The 24981-nt window shown below is 37.5% G+C and overlaps 1 protein-coding gene across 12 annotated transcripts in view; it reads left to right on the forward strand.

The window, feature by feature from the left end:
* UTRN (utrophin) overlaps positions 1–24981 on the forward strand; it is a 367525-nt gene that overhangs the window by 312725 nt on the left and 29819 nt on the right. For all 12 annotated transcript variants that reach the window (XM_061991642.1, XM_061991648.1, XM_061991644.1 and 9 more), the window contains 5 exons: positions 2687–2888; positions 9131–9216; positions 17294–17451; positions 19778–19944; positions 22380–22491. In XM_061991642.1, the coding sequence (XP_061847626.1) occupies positions 2687–2888; positions 9131–9216; positions 17294–17451; positions 19778–19944; positions 22380–22491 (725 nt within the window). The remainder of the gene's footprint in view (positions 1–2686; positions 2889–9130; positions 9217–17293; positions 17452–19777; positions 19945–22379; positions 22492–24981) is intronic.

Here is a 24981-nt window from a genome sequence, read left to right on the forward strand (position 1 = left end):
ATGCAAGAGCTCTGTAGCAATCCCTGCCTGGTTTTTGTGGGGTTGTAGCAGCCTCAAATTTGCCATTAGGAGGAGCACATCATTACTTGCTCTTGTGTCAGTCACATCTGCCTGAACCATGGTGTGGTTTCTGTTTATAGTTTTACTTGGAGAAAATCTTCTCACTGCAGAAATACCCTTACGTCCCTTTGTTGGTTAATAGCAGAATTGCTCATTCAGCAAATTTGAGCAGATGCAGAATGGCACTGCAAAATGCACTAAAAGCTGTGCCATCCATGGCATATGAATCTCAGTCTAGCTTTTCCCCATTTGCATAAACACAATTTATTTTAAAAGTTTCAGAAATGGAAGCTTAATGAGAAGATAATTCCTCTTTACATCAACCCAATTCAGGGGTGCTGCTAGTGGGTAGACCTTGCCACAACAGTGTAGCTGCCTGTACCCAAAGTTCATTTAGCGAGGTCGGGGCTGAAGTAAGCAGGGATGGAAATGATCTACTCTGGCTATTCTCCATGAATGATGTCATCCAAAGGTCTAAGTTTTGCTTAATTTTTCTCAATACCGCTACAGAGCTTCCTTTGAATATGAAAATACTGAAAATACCTCTCCTGATTCTTTCTAGAATCCTTTGGCAGAAATGTGAATGTGAGATCTTAATGCTGGCAGACTGAGACATGGAGTTAGCAGACTGCTGTTTTCAGTGTGAGGACAAGCCCAAAGGCTACACCATTCTGGGATTCCAAAATATTCAAAGTTTACACTGTCTTTAGAAATGACAGGTTTTGGGTGCTGCCAGTCTGTTTTAGGAAGCTGCTTACCTGCTTTTAGCCAACCATTAAGTACTTCACAAAAAACAAGTTGAAAGAAAACAAGCCAAACAAACAAACAAGAAACCCCAAGAAAGAAACAAAACAAAAACCAGCAAGGTTGTCGCAATCATTTTGAAGGTCCACTCTAGGTCATGAAGGAAAAGCATAAAAAGTGGCCATCTCTACTGAGTGCAATATTTATGTGATTGGATACCATGTTATAATTTTGCATCTAGCTTAATCCTCTCCCTCCACCCCACAAAAAAAAAAGTCACTTCATGATGTGGAGGGGATGAGTGGTCTTCTTTTGTTTTTAAATGTGCCTGTGAGCTTTTTCCAGTGCATTACAACTTTTTTTCCAGCTAGTGTATAACATTATACTGCAGTGTACTGCTAAATACTTTGACTTCCTCAGGTCAAACTAGTGTCAAAGTGTTTTGCTGCAATTAAGTCTGCCTGCTTACTAAGTATGGGTCTGCCTTTATTTAAAAAAAAAAAAACAACAACAAAAAACCTACCAACCAACAAAACAAGTAAATAAAAAGCAAACAAATGTAAAACTCCTACATGTCTGATGCTGCAAAGTTAAAATGCACTGATATCAGTGAAGGAGAGGAAGAGCAAGGACTATAAATAACTTTCTCATTTATCAGTGGTGTGAGGAAAGGTGGATTGGGGAAAGGGATTTGGAACGTAACCTTCACTAGCCCATAACCTTCTCTAGCCCATAACCTTTTGCTAGATGATCATTGAGTTCTTGACAGAAGTGGTCATAGTGGTTAGCAGTCTTTCTCCTGCTATTTTTACTATATTTATTTTCCAAACCAAGCTAGACTTACCCAATTTGCACAGACTGCCCTTCTGGGGTCTTTATTTAACTTTATCAGTGCAGAGTAATTTGCAACACATCTAAAATTGTCACATTTCATTGCTTTTGACAGATGACATTTATAGTTTGAATGTATTACTGGTCTGTATGAGCTTGGGATATACCTCAACTTCATGTTGAATGCACTGTAACAAGCATACTAATGTTTTAACTTTTGGGTTGGTTTGTTTTTTTTCTTACTGAAGTCTTTGCTTCTGTAAAAAAATGTCACTGATAGAACCCTTTGACTTAAATTGTTCATCCTTTTTTTTACATCAAACTAAGTTTCCTCTTTTCCACTTCATTTTGCAAAAAAAAAAAAAAGGAAGAGCTCATGGACAGCTTTTTATTTTCACCATGCAAAACCCATATTTTCACGATTGTTTGTGCAGTTTCAGGAGTAAAAGAAAATATTGGCCTATAGGATATCCATAGTATTACCAACTGCTTCTAAAAAGAATCCTGTAATAGAGAAGATCAAAATATTTTTTTTAATGAAAGCATAACTTTTATTGTTCTGGAAAACTACAATAAATCATTTCCCCACGTCCCTCTCCCTACTTTATTTTAAGCTTGAATTTAGCAGCTGCTGTTCAGTTAATCTTACTGCATGTAAGAGAACATTGTTACGTAAGAATTTGCTTTGCTTTACATTTAATCAAAAGTGATAGTCATTTAACGGGATACTACTTCATGATAAATGTAAAGCCTAGTGGATTCCCAGTGTGTGTACATCTGAAGTTGGGATCCTTCAATTACACAGACTACTTCAGCAGCTTTTTAATTGTTCTTCTGAGCTTTGCAGTATGATTGTGGTGTTCTTGTTGATTCTGGTTTTTAAATACATAGTACCGAAGTGCTGTCCACTTTTCATAGACAGTATTTCTAAATGAAAGCTATTTCTTGACTAATTGCAGTGTTTGCTACAATATGCATGTGAACAAGTATTTTGAATGCTATGCTTGGTCATCTATATTCACACCTTTTTTCTTTTTCAATCACCTGTTAGTGGACCTGTTGGACCTGAACACAACAAGTGATGTTTTCAAACAGCACAAGTTGAGTCAAAATGATCAGCTGATAGGTGTGCAGGATGTGATCGGCTGTCTCACTAACATCTACAGTGGACTTGAAGAGAAACACAAAGATATGGTGAATGTTCCTCTCTGTGTAGACATGTGTCTTAACTGGCTGCTCAATGTATATGATAGGTAAGTAATGAATCTTTATTCACAGTGTGTACCCCAGCAATTTAATGTAGTATTAAAAAAGTGCAAATGACAGAAACAGAGCTGGTAATTTTTGCACGTGTCTTATCAACCATTTTGTGCATATAGGACTGTTGTATATTTTTTTCTTGAGGAAGTGTCCATGATAATAGAAAAATGATAACGCCTTAAGAAGTTCTTTTTCCCACCAGAGGTTTACACACCAGTATTCCTATACATGGCAGATATTGTATTTCTATTTTTAATATTGTGGATAGAGTAGAGAGGGAAGAAGGGAACAATTGTTTATTGTTTTTTGTGCTGGTCAGGCTTTGTCATTTGACTATTACTGTTTAATATTTTGCCATTCCTGTTAGTTGGATGACTCCTCATTACTGCTGGGAAGTTAGAGAGACTGGCGAATAGTGATTGGGACTGCAATTATTTTTATTTTGCAGAGCTCTGTATTGAGTCACTTGTAAATAGAGTAGTGAGCTGCTTGAGTAAAATGCTATTGATTATTTAGAATAAGACTCTTAATGTCAGAGAATTTTTTTATAGTTACTAGTTGGTGCTTTTTTCAGATCTATCACAAATCCATTATATTTTCTTCAGCTTACCTTTGCTTCCTATCTCCAGTTAGAAGTCAGTTGTTTCATCTGTTCATGTTTAAAATGCATGTGACAAGCAATAAACCTTTTATTCAGTAATGTTTCCCATTGCTCCCATTTCCCCTTGTTGAAAGCTTGGTGTAGGTAAGTCTTCAAGTCATTAGTCGAACCTTGAAAAATGGAAGGTGAAGGTTTTCTATGATAAAATTACCTTTCAAATCCACTCCAGGAAATAAAAAATGCTGAAAGAACAGGCACCAACTTTAAGCTCGTTTTTACCTCTTGCTTTTTGTTTTGGTTTGGTTTTTAACTGGCCTTTAGGAAAGAGCTAATTTGTGTCTTGGCATTTCCATTGTTTATTGCATTCTTATTGCATGTATACAATGATTCAAATTGTTAAACTGCCTGCAAAAAGCATCTGCTAGTCAGGTGCTATTAACTTGAGATTTAATTACAGATTCACAGATTGATGGCACAGATGTCTTTGGGCCTTAAAAGAACCAATTTATTTTTAGAAAAAGCCTGTTGTGTTCTGGTATTTTCTGACACATCAGGAATGATTCATTCTTCAAGCTGAGTAGGGAGAGAAACGTTAAATTTACTCGGTGACTTTTACTTCAAGGACTCAAAGGTTGTTCCAGGCAGGAACCCTATAAACCCTATAAGCCCTATAAACATTTTCCGAACTTAAAATTCCTTATTTTTGGTTAGTCCAGAGATTTAAAAAATAAAATTAAAAAGCAATACATTGCATTTTATTATGAGAGCTATGAAAAAAACTATTTGCTCTGTGAAGTCATTTGGCCAGACCTATGTTTAAGTCATCCAAAAGCAATAGCTGAGGGTTGCTGTTCTAGACTAGACACTGTCAGATTTACTAAAATCTCCAAATGTCATTTATATGAAATGGACTGCTAGCTTTCGGTATAATGGAATAGCTTAACACCCCTTGAAATGAGTTGTTTCAGATATTTTAAATTCTGTCATATATAATACAGATTACATGTACTAATTGTGGGCGATGACTCACTATTTCAATCAGAATTACCCATAAAGAAACTTTTACGTGCACTGTTTTTAATATCTTGCAATGTTTATCTGACTTCTTGTATTTCAACTTTTACATTGTCTTAGTTTTTTTTGGATGCTGAGATACTTTTGGTAATGCCGTCTTTTAAATTGAGTTTCTTTGCTACATTAGTCTAGGAAGGGTATCTATGGTATGACACTTATGCTAATATTTTCTGTATGATCAAAGCTGTCTTTCATGATCATTCTCTATGGCTCAGTCTTCCCTGAAGAATTACAGCTTTGTTATTTACTGTTGCATTCATACCCCTGGCAAATTCTAACATCAAACTGAGTTAATATCCCCAGGCCTTTACTAGCCTGTTAATTTCAGCAAAATCTGAACTCGAGTGAGAAGGATTAGAGACCTGCTCAGTCAGCCTTCACTTTGTGCCCCGGTTTTGATGGTAGCTGATGGAAATTTTCTACATGCTCTCCAGTTGCATTCCCTTTGTTGGTGATAGCTGTCTTGATTCATAGAGGACTCTGTGGGAGAAGCTTAGCAGTCTGTAATAGCAGTAAGAAGCATTCTACGAAGGATATGCCCCTCTGTAGGGGCAGGAAAATGAGCTCCTTTGACTCCTCTGTGGTCTCTAACCATGCAGTGTGGGTACTTTCCCATGCCCTTGACTAAATGATCTAGTTAGCTGATTCCCCACTAAACTAGTCCTTTCTGTAGTGTATACTTTTGACACACTCTCCTACCATGCCTGAAAATGATATGTGCCTTTTTTTAATGCCTGTTTTGTCAGATGTAAAAGTTGAATTACTTCTGGGTTCTGTGGCACCTCCTGACTGGCAGTAGATGTAGGCACAACAGGCAAATGGTATCTGAGGCATATAGGCCAGAGCCTGCCCGGTACATATGTAGAGACAACGGAATCACCTACAAAACCAAGGATTTATTTTCCCTCTTCCTCTCACCTGTCTTTCTGTTCCCCTTCTCCACCAAAAGAATAAAATTCCAGTTGATTTGGGGAAGAAGAATGTCAGCTTCACACTGTAAGGGCAATGAATCCTTAGACTTTGTATAGCCTGAGGAAAAAGAGCCCAAATATACCCAGAGGAGCAGATGGAATTTAGTAAACAAGAAAAGTACTTGTGAAAAGCAGGTATCATGATTTTACCATTTTTCATTTCAAGATAGATCAGAAGTCAATGATGTACTATTTTTATACTTCATTTCATTGTTGTATTGATGAAGAATGGACAACTTTGCTCTAAACCAGTTGAGGCATAATTGTTCACACTTCCCTTCATTGGGATCAGGACCTAAAATACCCGAGCTACTTAAAGTACTCTTGTCAATTGATTTTGTAATGACAGACATGCCTGTATTGCTACAGTGAATCTGAATTGTGTTTTAGTACTTAATTCTATGTATTTGACCCCTAAATTTTGCATGAATTCAAGCATTAAAGTTACCTGGATCTTCTCACTCTCAGGCCTTGATTTTTAGATCTTTTTACACAGGACACAATTAAATGGTTGTGCTGACATTCAGAAGCACTTTGATAGACTGCAGAAGGAGGATAGTAGGAATCTCATGAAGTTCAAAGGAGGACAATACTGAGTCCTCACCCTAGGGAGGAGTAACCCCATACACCAGTACAGGCTGGGGAACAACTGACTGGAAAACAGCTTTGCAGGAAAGGCCATGGGGTCCTGGTGGGCACCAGGTTGAATATAAGCCAGCAATACACACTTGTGGCAAAGTTAGCCAATGGTTTCCTCGGCTACATTGGGAAAAGTCTTCACAGCAGGTCTAGGAAGGTAAAACTTCCCCTTCACTTGTCATTGATGAAACACAAATGGAGTGCTGGGTCCAGTCTGGGACTCTCCAGGACAAGAGAGATGCAGACAAAGTGGAGCGAGTCCAGTGAAGTACCAGGAAGATGGCAATATCTGAAGTATTAGGAGAAGCTGAAAGAGCTGGGACTTTTCAATCCAGAGATTTCAGAGGGATCATATAAATGTGTATAAATACGCTATGGGATCAGCAGAGAAGATGGAGCCAAGCTCTTCTCAGTAGTGTCCAGTGACAGATCAAGAGACAGTGGACAAACTGAAGCACAGAAAATTCTACTTAAACATGTAAGAAAATGCCAGAGTGATCAAACAACACCACAGATTGACCGGAAAAGCTATGCAGTTTCTATCCTTGAAGATACACACCGAATGAATATGATCCAGGAAAACCTACTCTACCTGACTAAGCAGGGACATTGGACTAGATGATCTCCAGAGATGTATTCCAACCTCAGTGGTTTTGTGACTCTCTCAACTGGGCAAAGTGAAACCATTTAATTAGAAATGTCAATGTTACAAAATCTGTAGGCTTAGGTGTGTCTACCTTTGATTTTGGTGATTTTTACAGTCTATGTAATTTCAGTGCTACTATTTAGCTATTTCCGAGAAAGTGTCTAAGGGTGAATATACTCCTCTTTAAAAAAATACAATGTTGCAGGATTTGTAATTATTGTTTATAATATATTGAGAAAATCTTTTTGTGGAAAGAAAGCTTTTCACATTCCCTGTAGCAATCTGCTGTAATTTGGAGAAGTTTGATGCCTCCACATATGTGCCCTGACCTTTTATCTGCAAAGTTCTTCTGAGTTTCTGCCTTAAACAAACAAATGCTGAAGTCAGTCCTGAGTGAAATGAATGCTCAACTTTGTTTTTCTGTTGAATACAAAGTTAAAGCACAGACAATGTGAAAGAAGAGGGAAAAATCTTTATCAAGATTGCAAAATGAGCCATTTGCACCTTAAGGTATGCCAGAATGATGTAGTGTCTGTGACTGAAAGAGGTAATTTGAAGCTAAACTTGAATATATAAAATAGATGACACTTTTATAACATTCTGGAAAATTGGGTTTTGATTTTCAAACTTGACAGTAAAAGTAATGGGTGTGTTTGATTAATTTGACAATAATTTCTCTATACCTTAGTTCCAGCTTGTGGAATGAAGAAGACAATGATGTCTAGTCTTACTAGATTAAGTGATGATTATGACGACAAATTCATGAATATTTCTAAGGTGCTTAGCTAATTTACTGAAAGCACAGGAATAAATTAATAATTCTGTGTTCAGCATAATATTTGTGAAATATATCAGACAGCAGACCATATGTTGAATGGATAGGACAAATGTATCAACCACTCCAGAACTAATTAAAAGATATACCACTTCTGCATGAAAGAAGGGACGAAAGCAATGTTTGGGGTGATATTAGCTTTAGTATTATTGAGGAATTTTATTGAGGAAAGGCTGTGGGAACTGAGGCTCTTTAGAAAAGAGGAGATTGAGGGAGAATCTTATTAACATTTACAAATATCTCAATGGTGGGTGTCAGGAGGTTGGGACTTCCCTTTTTTCTATTGTAGCTAGCAACAGGTCAAGGGGTAATGGGATGAAGCTGGGACACAGCTGTTTAAGTTCCACTTAAACATAAGAAAAAGTTATTTCACTGTGAGGGTGACAGAACAGTGGAACAGGCTGCCCAGAGGAGTTGTGGAGTCTCCTTTCTTGGAGGTCTTCAAGACCCTCCTGGACAAGTTCCTATGCCACCTGATCTAGGTTGACCTGCTTCTGCGGGGTCTTGGACTGATTGATCTCTAAAGGTCCCTTCCAAGCCTACCATTCCATGATTCTATGATTATCTTAATGCTGGTGAAGAATCCAGCTATAACCTAATATGCATGTGTCTATGTATAATATATACAATTTAACTACTGTTCTCATGATTTTTTTTTCCGTCGTGTCTCATGTAAAGACAAATTGCATCATGTTTTTTGTCTTGAAAAGAGGAAATCATCATATCATTTAAGAATATGTTTCTGCACTGAGGTTTTGAACTTTGACATTGTCCTTTTCCATATACCCTGGGATTGTCGCTTTAGTATTGTTTTGAATAGTGTGTTTCTGGCAAGTTTTAAATCACTTGCTTTGGCACACACTTATCTGTTCTCAAGTTGCTTAAGGTTTGATGTGTGGGTTTTTTGAGTATGAGGGAGGGTTTGCTTTGTTTGGTTTTTTTTCATGTTGGACAAGATGAGCCTGAAGTCATGTTGCTTAAAAAGAAGGATAGCTCCACATCATGTAATTACTACATGTGATTGGCTGTTTGTCTTCTGGCATACATGTATATCACAGCATTTTAAACGTAAAAGGAAAAACGTGAAGTGAAAAAGTGAGTTACTGTGATATGAAAACTTGATTTTATTTTGCTGTCCTTTTGTTTCACACAGAGTAATAGGCTTTCCTGCTGTGTACTTGTGTATTTTTTTTCTGTATATATCACATTATTAAATCATGTTGAGAGCATTACAGAGCTGAATGTCAGCCCTTTTGGAGTAATATGAACTGTTTTGACATGTAAACCACTTAAAAGGAGAGCTAAGCTTTTGTAAGGGAAGCAATTCTTAATGTGATCTGTAGTGTTAATTTGTTTTGAGATTTGAAGTGTATTTTGAAGTGGAACTCACCAGTGCTTCTGCATTTAATAGATTTGAGTTGGAATGAAATAAAATTAGACTGTATTAAATTGTCTTATCTTTATTTCAGTGGCCGAACTGGAAAAATTCGAGTGCAGTCCCTGAAAATTGGCTTGATGTCTCTTTCTAAGGGCCTTCTGGAAGAGAAGTACAGATGTAAGGAAGAATGTATTTTATGAAATGCTCACTTTATATAATTAACTTGTGTACTATAACAACATGTATTGTAGCAAAATTAGTAGTAAAACATTCCCCAAAAGCAAAGGACAATACAGCTTAGTGGAAGCTAGAGAAGTATTCTGTTTCAGTGTTTCTGTTCTCTTTTGTGTGTGTATGTTTCATCTAGGGACAAATCAAGCAAGTCAGTGTTAATTAGAACACATCGAGATCTGATTTGTGTCTGATAAAACAAAGAAATACATCCAAAACCAGCAATTGTATTTTATGATCTATCAGACAGATGATCTGAACTCTGAACATAGTTTTCCAGTATATGTGCTTTCTCCCAGAATTTTACAATGAAAGTTTAAATTATGTTGATTAAAGTAATCTCACAAGCTTAAAATATATCCAGTAGTTTAAAAATATTTCTCAAAACTAATTGTGGGAGCAGAGAGGATTGAGGAAACTTTGTGACAAAACCAACTGACAAATACAGAACAAGAGATTAAGCACACTATATAGGAGCATCCTAGGTGAACAAATACATATTATGCTTGTAATCTTAAAGTTTCTATTATTTGCACTAGTTCCATGAGATATTTTGGAAACACATGTAGGAATGAATAGACATAGTATTTGTGCTCCACCATTGGAGCTCTGCAATAAATTTTGCTTTCCTCAGAAGCATTTGTAAGTAATCTTGTAATCTTGCTTATTAACATTGAGCAAAGGTACATGTACCTTTGGGCATATTTTGACATCTGAATAGCATACTGAGACTTTCAGGGTTTTAGTTTTGTTATGTCATTTGAAATCTTACATGTCCATAAGTAAGAACTGGGCAGACACGCCTTTGTTCAGTAATAGCAATTCAGAGGTTTGGTGTGAAATAAAAAGCTTTTGTAGAGTATGAGTTATGTAGACTGAATAGCAGAATGATAACCCTACCAAAAGGCTATTTTAAAAACCCTCAAACCTGGGAATAAACTCACATTAGTGATTGCTGTCAGTAATGTAATAGTATGCCTACATTTATGAAATACATGCACTGAGGCAGAACAAGGAAATGTTTAGGTCAGATTAGTTTCTATGTTGCTGCTTTGTGCCTAGTAGTAAAATAAAAACGACGACTGATGATGACTGCAGATTTGCATAGTCTACATTAGCAGTGTGGGCTTTTTCCTGAAGATTTCTGTGAAATGTCCTAAAAAATTAGTGCAGGAAAAACTCTTAGTAGACTTTTGTACCAAATGATTGTGACTTCAACCTGAAATACATCTGAAATTGAAGTGGTAGCTCATCTTCTCAAAGCTGAGAAGTGAGATAACACATCCCTTTTGAGAGAGGTATACACTTCTTAGAGTAGATGGTAGTAAAATAGGCAAGTTTCTTGTTTTCAAACCTTTTGAATGAACCCTTCAATCTTCTCTCAAACTCTTAACCATGGACTTTCAGATCAAGTGTTTTCTACCTCAGCCTTCCCAGAGACCAGCTTTTTGTGGATTAACTTGAAGAAACGTAATTTCAGGGCTGCTGAGAAACTAAGTTTATTATATAATATGTTAAACTGATGGGGACATTCAGTTTACTAGTACAATTAGCCTTCATCTGTCTTTCATATCTTCTTTGAAAAGTCAAGTTTTCCTTTTACTTCCTTTTATCTGAAGCCTTCTCTATTTTTTTTCCCTCTTTTGGTTTTAACATTAGTTACATTCATTTCCAACACAAATAAGAGTATTGTTAACTGTATGTTGCTTTCCAGTGTAGGTACTTTTAGGTAGGACACATTTTTGTAAAAAAAAAAAAAAAGCCAGAAAAATTTCTCTGTGTTTAGGTTTTTTAAAATTTAATTAAACCTCTTTTTAAGGTGCTAGACTTTCACATTAGACATGAGAATGGATCTTTAATTTTAAAGAAGTCCCAATTATTTTAGAAGGACCATTGAAGCCTCAAATAATGCCTTTTCTTATAAATGTTTAAAGACATGCTTAACTACAAGTACATGCCTGGATGTGAATAAAAATAGACCTACAAGTGTAATTGTAGGGCAAATAATCCAGGAATTCTTTTCTGCTGGTGAGGCCAATGACATGGTCTGGCTGTATCCATGTCATGCTCTCCTTTCGTCCCAGATCAGAGGAGGCACATGTGAGCTACCTGGGAATTATTCCAGACCCTGCCTAACTCTCCTATCCATCCTGGCTGTTTTGGGGATGATAGGCTGTCAACTCTAATCAAAAACCTGACACATATGTTTTTAGCAGCTTAATGATAGACTCAACAACATTCCAGTGCTTGGGCTTAGACCTTGGTGCCATTGCTCAGTTCATGAGTATACAACTAGCCTTAAAAAAATGGAAAAGGGAAAAAAAAAATTAATGCACATGACAAAAGGTGGCATTAGTTTAGTTCCAAAATACTCAGAGCACAATAAACAAAACACCGTTTCTTTTTAACACCAATTGTTCATACTTTATTACAGGATTTCTGAATACTGTAGGGAAAAAAATGTAACCACTTGATTTTAGTATCCCAGATGTTCTAGGAAGGTAAATTTTAATCATAGCTGCATGTGATTATTCACAGCAGATTGTGACTAGTTATGCAATTAGGAGGCAAATGATATCTCAGAGTATGGATTCTCTGAGACACTGCAGGAATTTTATCTTCTCTCCCCTTTCTTCAGTTTTAGAGGTGGAGAGAAGTCATAGCACTCTGTAATAACTAGAAGGCCTCATTTTTGGCACAGAAAGCCCAGACTGGCCACAGAAACAAGAAAATGCTTGGGGAGTTTTATTTAGTTTGTAGATTTGTAGATTTTTAATCATATAGTTTAATGTATAAAAGCTGTAGGATTTGAAGTGAAGGGCTGCTCTTCATCCCTGCCTAGGCAGAGCTCAATATACTCCAGTTTCTCTCTTACATAAATAGCAACTTCAGCACCTCTCCTCACTGTCCTGTCTTTTCTAAGTTCATAACTCTCCATGACTCTGCTCCAGTCATGTAGGCCATCCCACTCACGTCTCTGTAACTGCAACAAGATCATGGCCCTGCTTCCTCAGCTACATCTCCATTTCCTCCTGCTCAGTCTCCAGGCTGCATGCGTTCATGTACGGGCAACGCAGGGGCTTACTCAAACGTGCAGGTTTCCCTGGATGGGTGCAAAAAGATCCTCCTGTTAGACACTCCCTTGGGGTGATTGGAATTCTGACTCTCGTCTTGGTGTGCAGCTGAGGAGCATTTGTAGCTGTTTTTGTTGCCCTGATATATCTCCCTATTGGATTGGATGGCACAAGCATTGCCATTATGCATTTTGCTCTCTGAGTCCTTCAGTTTAAAGCCTGCTTTACCAAGCCAGCCTCTTCCTTGGTTCTGTTTTTTTTTTTTTTCCTGTGGCTCAGGTCTGAATAATCTTTACTTTTGCTTCTATAGTCATTCTTATTGTCCTTTTGGTAGAGTCTCTTATACACTTTAACCTTTATATCAATGTATTTTATGTATAAACTCATATAGTGTGTACGTACATATTAATGCACTCCATTTACGAGACCTTGTGGCTTCTGACACCACTGACATACGGGATCCCTTTTCCCACTGATGGGCAAAGTATGGTGTTTGGGTGCTTCTGGTCAGAGCTAAAATGAGCCCTTCTCCTATATGTCTGTCACTTGAGAGCTGCTCTTGCCATGTCTCCTTTGGCAAGGAATAGCTCCTGGGTTCATTTACAGAGGTAGGCCAGATAGCAAAAGCATTTTGGTTTTCCATACTTTCAGTTTAGGAGCTTCTCATCCTGTATGTCAGACCTAAAGCATTGAGAGTTTGTGGAAAAAGGGATACCATCCATGAACTTGCCTGTACTTGGACACTCATTGGTTAGGGCAGCACCCGGTTTTAAGTTTTATTTATTTTTTAATTGGAGGATTTTAGAGGAATTTCAGCTCTTCAAGTGTATTTGTTGATTTCCTAATTGATTCAACCCTTGCTAATCACTCTCCTTATTCCCTCTCCTGCCACATCATTTTTCTTCTATTTACTAGCTCCCCAGTCGACTGAAGTTTCAGGGCTTTGGAAATTACTTCATCTTCCTCTCAGCTGCAGTGTTTAATGATTTGTCCTCCTTTTAGTGCCTGCTTCCACTGTAGACTGATACAAACAGAAAAAAATCAAACACTTTTTTTTTATCCTGTCAGGTTTTTTTTAAATTGTCTCTTAGAACCTGGAAAACTATCCCAACTGCGACTGAAGAAGCTAGTAAAGATCTGGGATTGTGAAGATGAGCCTGCAGCCATGCAGTACTAGCTCTGTCATTCCTATTATCTGGGGTTTTGTTTTGTCACTGCTGAGCACTGAAGATGCTGTAGTATTAGTTTGACTTGGGAAGAAAGGGAGTCAAAAAATACATCTGAATTTCTGTATTGTGAAAATCCTTTCTTCTGCCTCAGCCTCCTTTGCCAAGAAAAGAAGTGTGACTAAACTTTCTGAAGCATGCTGACAAAGCTTGACTGTTGCTCGAAACAAAGAAAAAAACAATTCACATCGTGTAGTAAAAGAGATTGTCTTGAGTGTTTCTGAACAAAGCTTACCTGTTTCTCAATCGAAAGTGCAGTCAGACTGAATTTTCAAGTTTAATTTATTTCTGATCTAATAATGGTTTTTCTGGTGGGAAATATGAAAAGTAGGAGAATATAGTATAAATGGATTTTTTTTTTCTTTTAAGAATCCTTGGAGCTTTAATTCAAGCCAGCCACTGATTGCAAAAGGAGAATGTAAAAGCCAGCTACAAGGAACACAAAGAATTCACTTCCATTTCTTTTCTAATTTGTACCAACCACAGATTTTAAAAATATTTGAGATTAACCCATTATTTAGGATATTGTAGGAGAGATTCATCTTGTGACTTAAAACGTACACAGATACAAAGTTCATAAATCAAGGATTGTTGGTAGAAACACATTACCAATGTTATCTGAAAGTTTTAGCAATTAAAAATGTCTAATGAAAGCAATGTGTTAAGAAAGCACTTAAGAAATATTGTGTGCACTGGAGACAAGCCTATTAATTCAGTGCTTTATTGTGACTATTAAGTAGGTACAAGCAATATCTTTCTTCCAAGTGTCCGTACCTGAAACTATTTTCTTGATCCCTTTCAGTCTCAAGTTTTTCTGTTGTTAGTCATCCCAGAACATCCACTTAAACTGAAGGACTTGAGACTTTCAGTAAAGAGAAAGTGCATGGAAGCTGATATGGTTATCCAGGAAGCAAATGTGATTAATGTTAAACTCAAATTCTTTTGCTGCCTGCTGCTTTTGCTTTAAGCTATTTCACTTGGCCAGCTGTGATTTATGATAATTTCTGGTCTCAGTTCAGATGAAACATACTTCTGTCTCCAACCAACTGAAGGATGACATAGAATTTAGCAGAAGGTAGGGATTTCTGAAATATTATTTTCTTCTTCATAGGATCATAAAATAGTTTGAGTTGGAAGGGACCTTTAAAGGTCACCTAGACCAATCCGTTGACAAAGAGCAGGGACATATTCAGCTACATTTCACTGTGAGGGTGATGGAGCAGTGGAACAGGCTGCCAGAGGGGTTGTAGAGTCTCCTTCCTTGGAGGTCTTCAAGACCCGCCTGGACATGTTCCTATGCAACCTGATCTAGGTGAACCTGCTTCTGCAGGGGAGTTGGACTGATTGATCTCTAAAGGTCCCTTCCAACTCCTACCATTCTATGATTCTAGATCAAGTTGCTCAGAGCGCTGTCCAACAGGACCTTGAATGTTTCCAGGGACGGAGCGTTTACCACCTCTCTGGGCAACCTGTTGCAGTGTTTCACCACCCTCATTGGAAAGAAAAATAAATAAATCTTATATCTATTCTGAAACAACCTTGTTTTAGCTTAGAATGGTTTTCCATTACCCTTTGTCCTAATACAGCAGGGCCCTGATAAAAAGTTCATCTCCATGTTTCTAAGCCACCTTAAAGTACTGAAAGGCCACAATAAACTCTCCCTGGAATCTTATCTTCTGCAGGCAGAACATCCCCAGCTGTCTCAGCCTGTCTTCATAGGAGAAGCATTGCATCCCTCTGATCACTCTTGTGACCCTCTTCTGGACAGGTCCATGTCTTTCATGAGAGCCCCAGAGCTGAATGCAGTACTGCAGGTGGGGGTCTCAGAAGAGCAGAGTAGAGGAGAAGAATTACTTCCCTTAACCCACTGGCAAAGCTTTTTTTGATGCAGGCCGGAGTACAGTTGGCCTCTGGGCTGAGTGCACCTTGTCAGTTCATGTTCAGCTGTTCATCCACCAGTACCCCCCAAGTCCTTCTTAGCAGGGCTTCTGCCAGTCCCTTCATCTCCCAGCCTGTATACTGGGAATTGCCCCAATCCAAGTACAGGACCATACACTTGTCTGGTTGAACCTCTTGAGGCTCACCTGGGCCCTATCCAGATCCCTCTGCATAGCATCTCATCTTTCAGGGATGTCAACTGCACCACTCAACTTGGTGTTTTCTACAAACTTGCTGAGGGTACACTTGATTCCACAGTGTCATTGATGAATACATTCAGTAGTACTGGTCCCAATATAGGCCTTTGAAGTACACCGTTTGTCACCAGTCTTCATCTATACATTGAGCCATTGACTGCAACCATCCAACCAATTCTTCATCCATTGAACAGTCCAGCCATCAAATCCATAACTCTCCAATTTAGATAGGATATTGTAGGGGATATGTCAAAGGCCTTACATGAGTTAAGACAGACAACATCCATAGCTTGTCCCTTGTCCACTTATGTAGTCACTCCATCACAGAAGGCCACTAGGTTGGTCAGGCAGGACTTGCCCTTGGTGAGGCCATGCTATCTATCTTAAATCACCTCGCTGTGCCTTAGTTGTTCCTAGAAGCTATGCTATTCTGTGATCTTCCCAGGCACAGAGGTAGGGCTGCACAAGTCAGTTGCTCTCAGAGTCCTCTTTTCTCCCTTTTTTAAGAATGGATGCAGTGTTTCTCTTTTTCAGACACCTGTGGCTTCACCTGACAGGCATTCTCAGATATCATGGAGATATGATGATGAGAGATGATGCTTGGCATCTCAGATATCATGGAGATATGATGATATGATACTTGGCATCTCCACCAGCTACCTCCCTCAGGATTCTGGGATTCATCTTGTCAGATCCTATAGACTTATGTATGTTCAGGTTCTTCAGATGATCACAAACTTGACCTTCTCTTAAAATGGGAGGAACTTTACTCCTCCAGTCTCCCTGTCTTGCGGTCCATTCACTTGAGATGTGTGGGAAGAGAGATTGCCTTAGCGAAAACTGAGGCAAAAAGGTTGAGTACTCGGGCCCTCTTCTCATTGATTGTTACTAGTTTGCTGGTCTTGCTTATCAGGGGAGCCATACTTCTTTGACATTTCTTTTCTGACTGATATCCTGGTAGAAGCCCTACTTCTTGTTATTTGGATCCTTCACCAAGTTTGGCTCCAGCTGTGCCTTGGACTTCCCGACTCCATCACAGCATCCCTATGCTCTTGCCAGAGTACCTGTCCCTGCTTGCACTGTCTCTGCATTTTCCTTTTGCCCTTCAGCTTGACCAGCAGATCTTAACTCAGCCATGCCAGACAAGAGACTTGCCTTCCTGGATTGAGAACTCTTGTGCTTTATGGAGAGCATCCTTCCCTATACATAACATAGAAAACTTAGTAAATATTAGGGAGATAATGTGGTAGTAATAAATTGGGAAAAAAACTCTTCTGATTTTGTGATGTCTCTTGTTTTGTTACACAGCTACTCCTAGGTAAAACAGGAGCTGCCATATAGTTTTCTCACAAGATGCCATAAGAAGCTGTGTAGTTTCATTTCTTTGGCCTTACTTTTCTCATTAGTTCGAGAAAATTTAGTTAAAGTAATCAAGATTAAATGAGGGTAAACTATTGTAACTGAGGCAGTGGCCATCTGTAACCATGACTGGATTCCAAAAATTCTAAAGCTCTAGGTACAGCATTACTGGATAAATGAGGGTGTACATGGAAATGAAATGAGGTGATGCCTGTCATTGGTGTTGCAGATCTCTTCAAGGAGGTGACAGGCGCCACAGAAATGTGTGACCAGAGGCAGCTGGGTCTGCTGCTTCACGATGCTATCCAGATCCCACGGCAGCTTGGAGAAGTAGCAGCCTTTGGTGGCAGTAACATTGAACCTAGTGTGCGCAGCTGCTTCCAACAGGTAAGATAACCAAAGACCTTCATGTGTTTAAAAAAAACCAAACAAGCCTCTCTGAAGTCTTAAGATTCACTTTTATATGGCATAAAAAGGAGAGAGGAATTTAAAAACATCCACTGAGTTTTTGAACAGAAATTAATATGCTCTTGCAGCTAAAGTTATTGTGAAAATGCAATTGTAAAAGATGGTTTATGGTTTAAGATCAAACAAATTACATTTAGCAAAAAGGATATATAATTCTTTGTGGTTTTGACAATGCTGGCTGCTCTAAAAGCTGTTTAAAAATTGTGCAGCAGCCAATTTTTTTGCTTTGCATCATTCGAAGCAACGTGGTACTGTGAGAACAACATACTTTTTCCTGCTGGAATAAGGCGATCTCAGCGGAATAAGAGAATGATGTTGACAGTAATTTTTGACCACGAAATTTGTTAGCATTATTTCACTGACAAAAGAGCTTGCAGTTGCATGAAACTTCAAGCGTAGCCACTTACATATTATAAGCCTTTATGCAGCAGATCAGAACACAGAATAAAGCTGTCCTACAGCCTGCTGTTCAGCTCCACACTACATGCAGGGGGTTAATGAGGCTGCAAGGAGCGTCTGTCTGTTTAAAGAGGACAAGAATTAAAAAGAGGATATCGTAACTCAACCTAACTCAGACTCTGTCAAGGATGCCTAAGGCTCTGACTGTTGGCTAGTGATAACTATATTGCTCAAGTATATTTTTTCTCTGAAAGTGGCTGCTTTGGGCATTATCAGAAATTATATATGGTTTAAAAATTCACTGTGGCATATACAAAACTACTGACTTCAATATTTCTGATTTTAGTGAATAAACACTAAATATTATGTTGAACATTTAGAGTATTTTTCTTTTGCCATTCTTTGATAGACATTTCTCCATTTTGATGCAATGCTTTGAATAATTCACATGAATTTCTGGACTCTCAGATGATTGGAATTGGAAAACTGTTTGTCCAGATTGTGAATAATTTGGTAGATACTTATGGAGGTTGTTTTGACAAATTAACCATGTAAAACTTCCCCTGAGGTTTTAACATTGTTGCTTCAGATAGCAGGGGATGGTGCTTGACGTATCTATCACTGACTTCAAGTGGTTCAAGTCATATCGAAATAAATTATTCATTTGTTAGTGGTAGATTTGTTCTGTCACAGAGGAACAATCTTTACATCCCTCAAGGATCTGCCCTCTCTCGCATGCCATATAGTTATAGGTGAAGGGTACTAGCAAGGTAGTGTTTAAATACTTGATTTGATGTTATGATTATACAGATGATGAGGTTGCATCCCTTGTCTCACATGAGTAGCTCAAGTTCAGTCCCCAGTCATTAAGAGAACACAGAGAAAGTGCAGCTGTATTACAGTTACCTCAGCCTAGAGAAAACAAATATCTTGCTGGTGTGGAAAGCACATTTTTTTGTTCTAGTTTGATTTTTATGCTGCGCCCTCTTATTGGCAAAAATCAACTTGAACTATGAATAGGCTGAGAAATCTAGTTTTGCTTCTTGTCATGTGCTACCATTTTAAGTTGTGTACTATTACTTCCAGTGAGCTCTCTTGTTATTGCTGATGAAGTTGAATATAATGCCTTTACAGCCAGGTTGTTTTGGTGGTTGTAACTTAGAGAATGTAGAAGCATGTTTGTTTCCTTCTTAAAGCAATCATGCTAATACTTTAGCTCTGCTGGATTCTTGCAGTGATTGCCTAGAAGTGGCAGATTTGTTTCTCATTTACAATAAATAGGTAAATAACATAGGTATAGATAAATAATAACTGTTTGTTTGTGTGTTTGTTTAATCTGTTAACTTGGAAGGATACCATGGGCTCAGAACAAAAAAAAAAGTAAATTTACTTGAGTCTTATGACAGTAGACATATGCAAGTGCTACTGACTTTTAACAGTCTGGTATCGATCTTGAGACAACCATATCATTAGCATCTTTGAACTGCAGAATATGCTTCCCTTTCATGCTCCCTTACTTTTTTCTCAAGTCCTTTCAGTTCAAGGGTGGCTTTACTGCGGACTCCATTACTCCTTTACTATGTACTCCATTTTTGTTACCATCTGTCTACGTTTTCATGGTTAATTAACTCTCTATATTGTTACTAACTTGTTTTCTTTCTTTGCAATTTAATTGAGGTTATTTCGTGTATCCTGTAACTGGTTTGGAAAGAATTGCCACCTGTTTTTTTTAAATTGAGTTCTAAGGAAAATCTGATTGTGTCTGTTGGGTTATTTTTTATGTGTTTGCTTTTGGACTTTTTAATTAATTTGAATGTGGTTTGTCTTTTTTTTTTTCTCTCCACAGAACCACAATAAGCCAGAAATAACTGTAAAGCAGTTTATAGATTGGATGCGCTTAGAGCCACAGTCTATGGTATGGCTACCAGTTTTGCACCGTGTGGCAGCTGCAGAAACAGCAAAACATCAGGCCAAATGCAACATCTGTAAAGAGTGTCCAATTGTTGGCTTTAGGTAAGAGGAGTTGGATGCAAGCTTTCTCTGAAAATATCCACACTTTTAAGTCTTCCAACAAGTAGAATTCTTTCTGTTTGGTTTTCTACTGGTTTCCTGCTTCAAGATAGAATCTGCACCCATGATGAGACCATAGTGTGGGCTGAGCTAATGTGCACCCCTGTTAGACACCCAACACTCCTGTGACTGACAGGTGTGCAGGGTGGACTGTCATCAGGTGATCTGGCATTGGTGGATCCAATAGATAACAAATGAAGTGTAAATGCACCCTGTATGTTAGGTAAGCAAGAAACCAAAAGGAGCAGATCAGTAAGACAAAAATGTGATCTATGTGCTCTCTTGCATAAGGCTTGGGAAACTAACTCACACCGAGCAATATTAAACATGCTTCAGCAGCAATCTTTCCTTGCTTAGCACAAACATTGATATGTTACTGTGATGAGACTTGCACACTTCCTGCCTAAAACAGTGAACGTTGTCTAACTTTTGTCTGTTCAGAGAGCTGTAAATTCTAAGGAAAAAATGACAGGAAGGATATTCTCCATGTTTTCGTTCTGAACTATGTGATTTTACTAGGAATTGTCATTATTGGGCATGAGACGGTATCCTTAGTGAGTACTCTTAGAACCAACATGAAATTGCGAATTGATTGCTCCAGTGTATAATATCTTTTTTTTTTTTAAGTGGAGATTAGAGCTAAACATAACTGTCTTTTTCCTCTAATGTACGAAATAATACACTTGACTAAAGATATAAAGCAGTCTTTCTTGTAAGTGATTTTTATTGGCTTTTATTTAATTAGCTAGACTAACAGAGTGATTTCTTTCCTCTATACTTTCTGTTTCTCATTCTTTCTGTTGTTTTAAAGGATGATAGTATAATTCTTCAGGTCAGATTCATCTTACCTAGCTTTAGGCATGCTGACTTTAGTCAATCTTTATAAGATTGAGTGAGAACCCTATTCTTTTACCCTTAAGTGTACAAATGTGAGTACTTTGCGAAGTAATTAATCTGACTAAACTTGATTGCCTGTCTTAGGAGGAGAAATTCGTTTAAATGTTTCTGTTTTTCTTAATTAACACTGAGGTAGGGTAGGGTGACAAATCTCCAGCTCAGATATATTTTAGATTGTGGCTGGTGAGTCTTGTCGGTACTGAAATATTTTGAGTGGAGGAGGGAATAGAGACAGAAAGAAAATAAAGGAAGATAAAGGAATGACTCATTCTAAAAAATTTCTACAATGGAGACAGAGATCTGCAACAACAAAAACATCTAACATCTTAGCAGAAGGTTGATTTGGCTATTTAATACACAGGCTCCGAGTAAAGATAATGAAAAGTTGTATCAGCATCCTTAGAAGTGAACTTTTACATTTATAGACACATATTCTCTTGCAAAACAAAACATAAAACTCCGCAGGGGAAAATTGCGAATTGATACTGAAAACTGCTCTGAAGAAACAATTTAATTTAAACTTTATTCAGTCTCTATTCCATTTGGTTCAGTTACATCATTTTAGTTTCATACAAACGATATAACCTCATCCAATCAGAACAGTCATACTGTAAAAATAAAAACCAGTAAGCAGAATCTGGAATTGAATTGTTGCTTTGAACAGCTTTATTTTTTTTTTTTTAAAAAGTGCTCCTGTTGGGTACATTTAATACAAGGGATACTGTGTAAGTTTATTACTTGTTATACATTTTAAGTATGCTTTTAAAGTAAATGGATCAATGTAATTTTAAAACTTATTTTTACATTATTTTTGTAATTCTTGAACTCTCAAGAGTTCTATTTAGTGAAGTGTTTAGAATTTCTGAACATCAAAATGATATACAAACATTAAAACTAACTGGTAAATATAAAAACATAGGAAAGTAAATCAATCTGGCTTACAAAGTTTTTTTTCTAAGGTACCATCTCAATACTAAAGGGAGCAAAATATAAACTAAAGCAATATAGGTTTGAACTTTAAAATGATAAACTTCTTACACTCCATCTATGAAGCTGATGCCTGTAAGATATTCTGCTTAAAAGCAACCTGGGCAACAGATGATTGATCTTGGCATTCTCGATGGCTCTAGGAGATGGGAATTTCTTTCAAATTCTCAATGAGGTGACCTGTGTAGCAAAGGAAGGTTGCGTGAAGTGGACCAAGAGGTTTCCCATGTCTGTTGCAGCTGCTGCATTGGCACTGGTGCCCCAGGGTCTGCAGCTGTGAGGAGTGTTGGCCGTGCCATGTACCGGTCATGCACACCAATGCACTTCAAGGTGCTTTCCAAGGTAATCCCAATAAACTCACTGTGCTCCTTGTGCTGCTGCTGCAAAGCAGGTGACACCATTTCAGAGAACGATTTGCCTCATGAGGCTTAATAAAAATAAATATTATAACTAAACTTAGGAACTTATAATCACATTGTTTAATGTCTCTATAGGTACCGGAGTCTGAAACATTTCAACTATGATGTCTGTCAGAGCTGTTTCTTTTCTGGCCGTACAGCAAAGGGCCATAAATTGCATTACCCAATGGTGGAGTATTGTATACCTGTGAGTACCAATTTACTGTCTGTTTCTAAGGCATTGTTTTCTCATTATTTGAGGTCTAATTTTTTTTTTCATAGTCTTTTCATAATCAATGTCACCTAGATATTCTGCCAAGATTTCTTTTACATATATGCGCAAGATCCTGTCTTCCTGCTTTTCTCTTTGGAAGTCAGCAGGGGATTTACTAATGCTGCTGATTTTGTGACCAGTGTCTGGATTTTCTAAAAGAGAAGAAATATCTACCTCTGAGAGAACTTTAACTTCCCTTTTGTTTTGTAAAAACAAAACTGGAATATGAAATATAATTGTAGTGCTTGCAGACTTGCATGTGCACACATGCTATAAGGGTGACAAAATGTCAGAGGAAAGGGACTCAATTTACTGTTTCTATACCAGAATATTTAATATTCCAGTGATGCACTGTAATATTTTTAAAGGTGCATGGTCTTTGCTTTCTGGTCCAATATTTTGCTAGCTTTATGAAAATGTGGTTAGAAATACGTCATGTTTCATCCTGCTGAGTAATTACTGTTTACTGGGATGTTTAAAAATTAGTATGAAACTGGAAGAAAAAAACAAACAAAATTTGGAGTTTCTGACCCAAAATGATGTGAGAGATTTGCCTGCAATAGCTAACAAAAATTACTTCTGCAGCACACAATAATGGAATTTCAAGCACAATTTTTTCCGAGGAAGTTTCTAGGACACTTGCTTTAGTGGAAGAGTAGGTAACAGCCTTCATACAAATGCCATTTTCACTTTTTACAAATCCTGTTTATTGTTTACATTCTTAAGAATTTTAGCTCAGTCACAAATAAATTAATAGGATACAACAGTTGTGTGAGATCTGTACACTCATAAAAACAAATCGAGACCAGAATGTAACTAGAGCTTATAAAATAGAGCCAATTTGCAATACTGTTATGAGGTTCTGTGGGTTCTTTTATTAGCAAAAAATTATTTGACTGTCTTTTCCTTTAGTAGCTGGGCCTGTTACCTGTGTTTTCCTTCCTTTTCGTCCAGTGTGTGTCCTGTAACAGAATTAAAATTCTAATTAGTAGTGTTTTCCCTTCGTTATGATCAGAGGAAACTGAGTTATGTATTTTCATGAATTCTGTAACCTAATGTTAGAATTTGATTGATGGATTGGCGTGCCAGGCTGCATTATGAAGATCTTTTTTTTTAAAGCAGATTTGTTGTTTTTCAGACAGTTTTCATGTTTGTTGTAGACTGTCACCAGTTCTTTCTGCTTCCTCCTTTCAGGGGTCATTTTCTTGTTTTGTTTTATACTGATTTTGTGCTATGACACAGGCCCATTTTTGCCCATATTCACATAACTATTCTAAACTTCAGGATCTGGAGTTCTACAATGTTTCCTTTATTAGACATCATTAAATATATGTGTAGTTGCCTCCTTAGCCAACATAACCCAAACAATCTGAATGTACTTGAGATGTATTTTTCTTAGATTGTCTCTTTGTTTCCCTTATAAAGTTCTCTCAAACCTCATCTTTAGTTTATGTCATGCTTGTGGAACAGAAATGTCTGTAATATGCAGAAAACCCAGAAATGAAGGTGTAAGATATGTTAAAATAGTTAATGCTGCCAGTTCACAGAGCTAAGATACCCTTCCTCTTGCATTACTCAAATACAGATTACCTCTGTCATGAGATAAGGTGCTGTCCCTAGAATAGGGTGATGTATTTCTGATGACTGCCAGTTTTCATCAGAGGCAGCAGATTTGATATGAGAGAAATTTTCAGTTCTTGTAAAACATGTTCACATTATGTAACTGTGAGCTGTTTCATTTACAATACACTGTTGTACAGAAAAATATATTCTGGAAATGACTGGAATTCCTACTGTCTCTGAGACTAAGGACAGCTAGTATTATAATGAAAATTTCACCACTGCAAAAAGAATGTAATTTTAAAGCAATATTAAGTGCGAGATAAGGCAACCTAAGGCAAAGGCCCTTCTTTCCATGAATTAAGGGAGGAACGAGGTGAATCCACTATGGAATAATAAGATGACATTCTTGATTAAAGTGAAAGAAGGAAGACAAATGTACAGGAGGAAACTGGAACAGTTTGAAGTAGAGCAGAATAGAAGAGATGGAATATAATTTAGGTGATGCATAAGGTTAGAGATCCAGCACTGACCCTCGTTAATTTAAAAGCTGAATATCACAGTTAGAATATTTCTTAGGTCCTGTTGTAAATACTCTCCACAAGCTCTGTTTCTGTAAAAAGAAATGACCCACTATATGAGCAGATGTCTTATAGGCCTGTTTGACTTCCATAATCAATATCTGCTTGAAATGCGTTTGAATTGATCTCATCTGAATTAGGTCAGGAATAAAGAATTGATTTCACAAAAAGAATCCAGGGTTATTTATTATTATTGTTTGTAATGATGCACTATGATTGGTGTACTAATTTGTTGCTAGACCTCTCTACATATCAAACTCTTTTACTCAAGAATTGCAAAAGT

This window comes from Colius striatus, chromosome 2, assembly GCF_028858725.1.
Source record: "Colius striatus isolate bColStr4 chromosome 2, bColStr4.1.hap1, whole genome shotgun sequence".
NCBI classification, from domain to species: domain Eukaryota; kingdom Metazoa; phylum Chordata; class Aves; order Coliiformes; family Coliidae; genus Colius; species Colius striatus.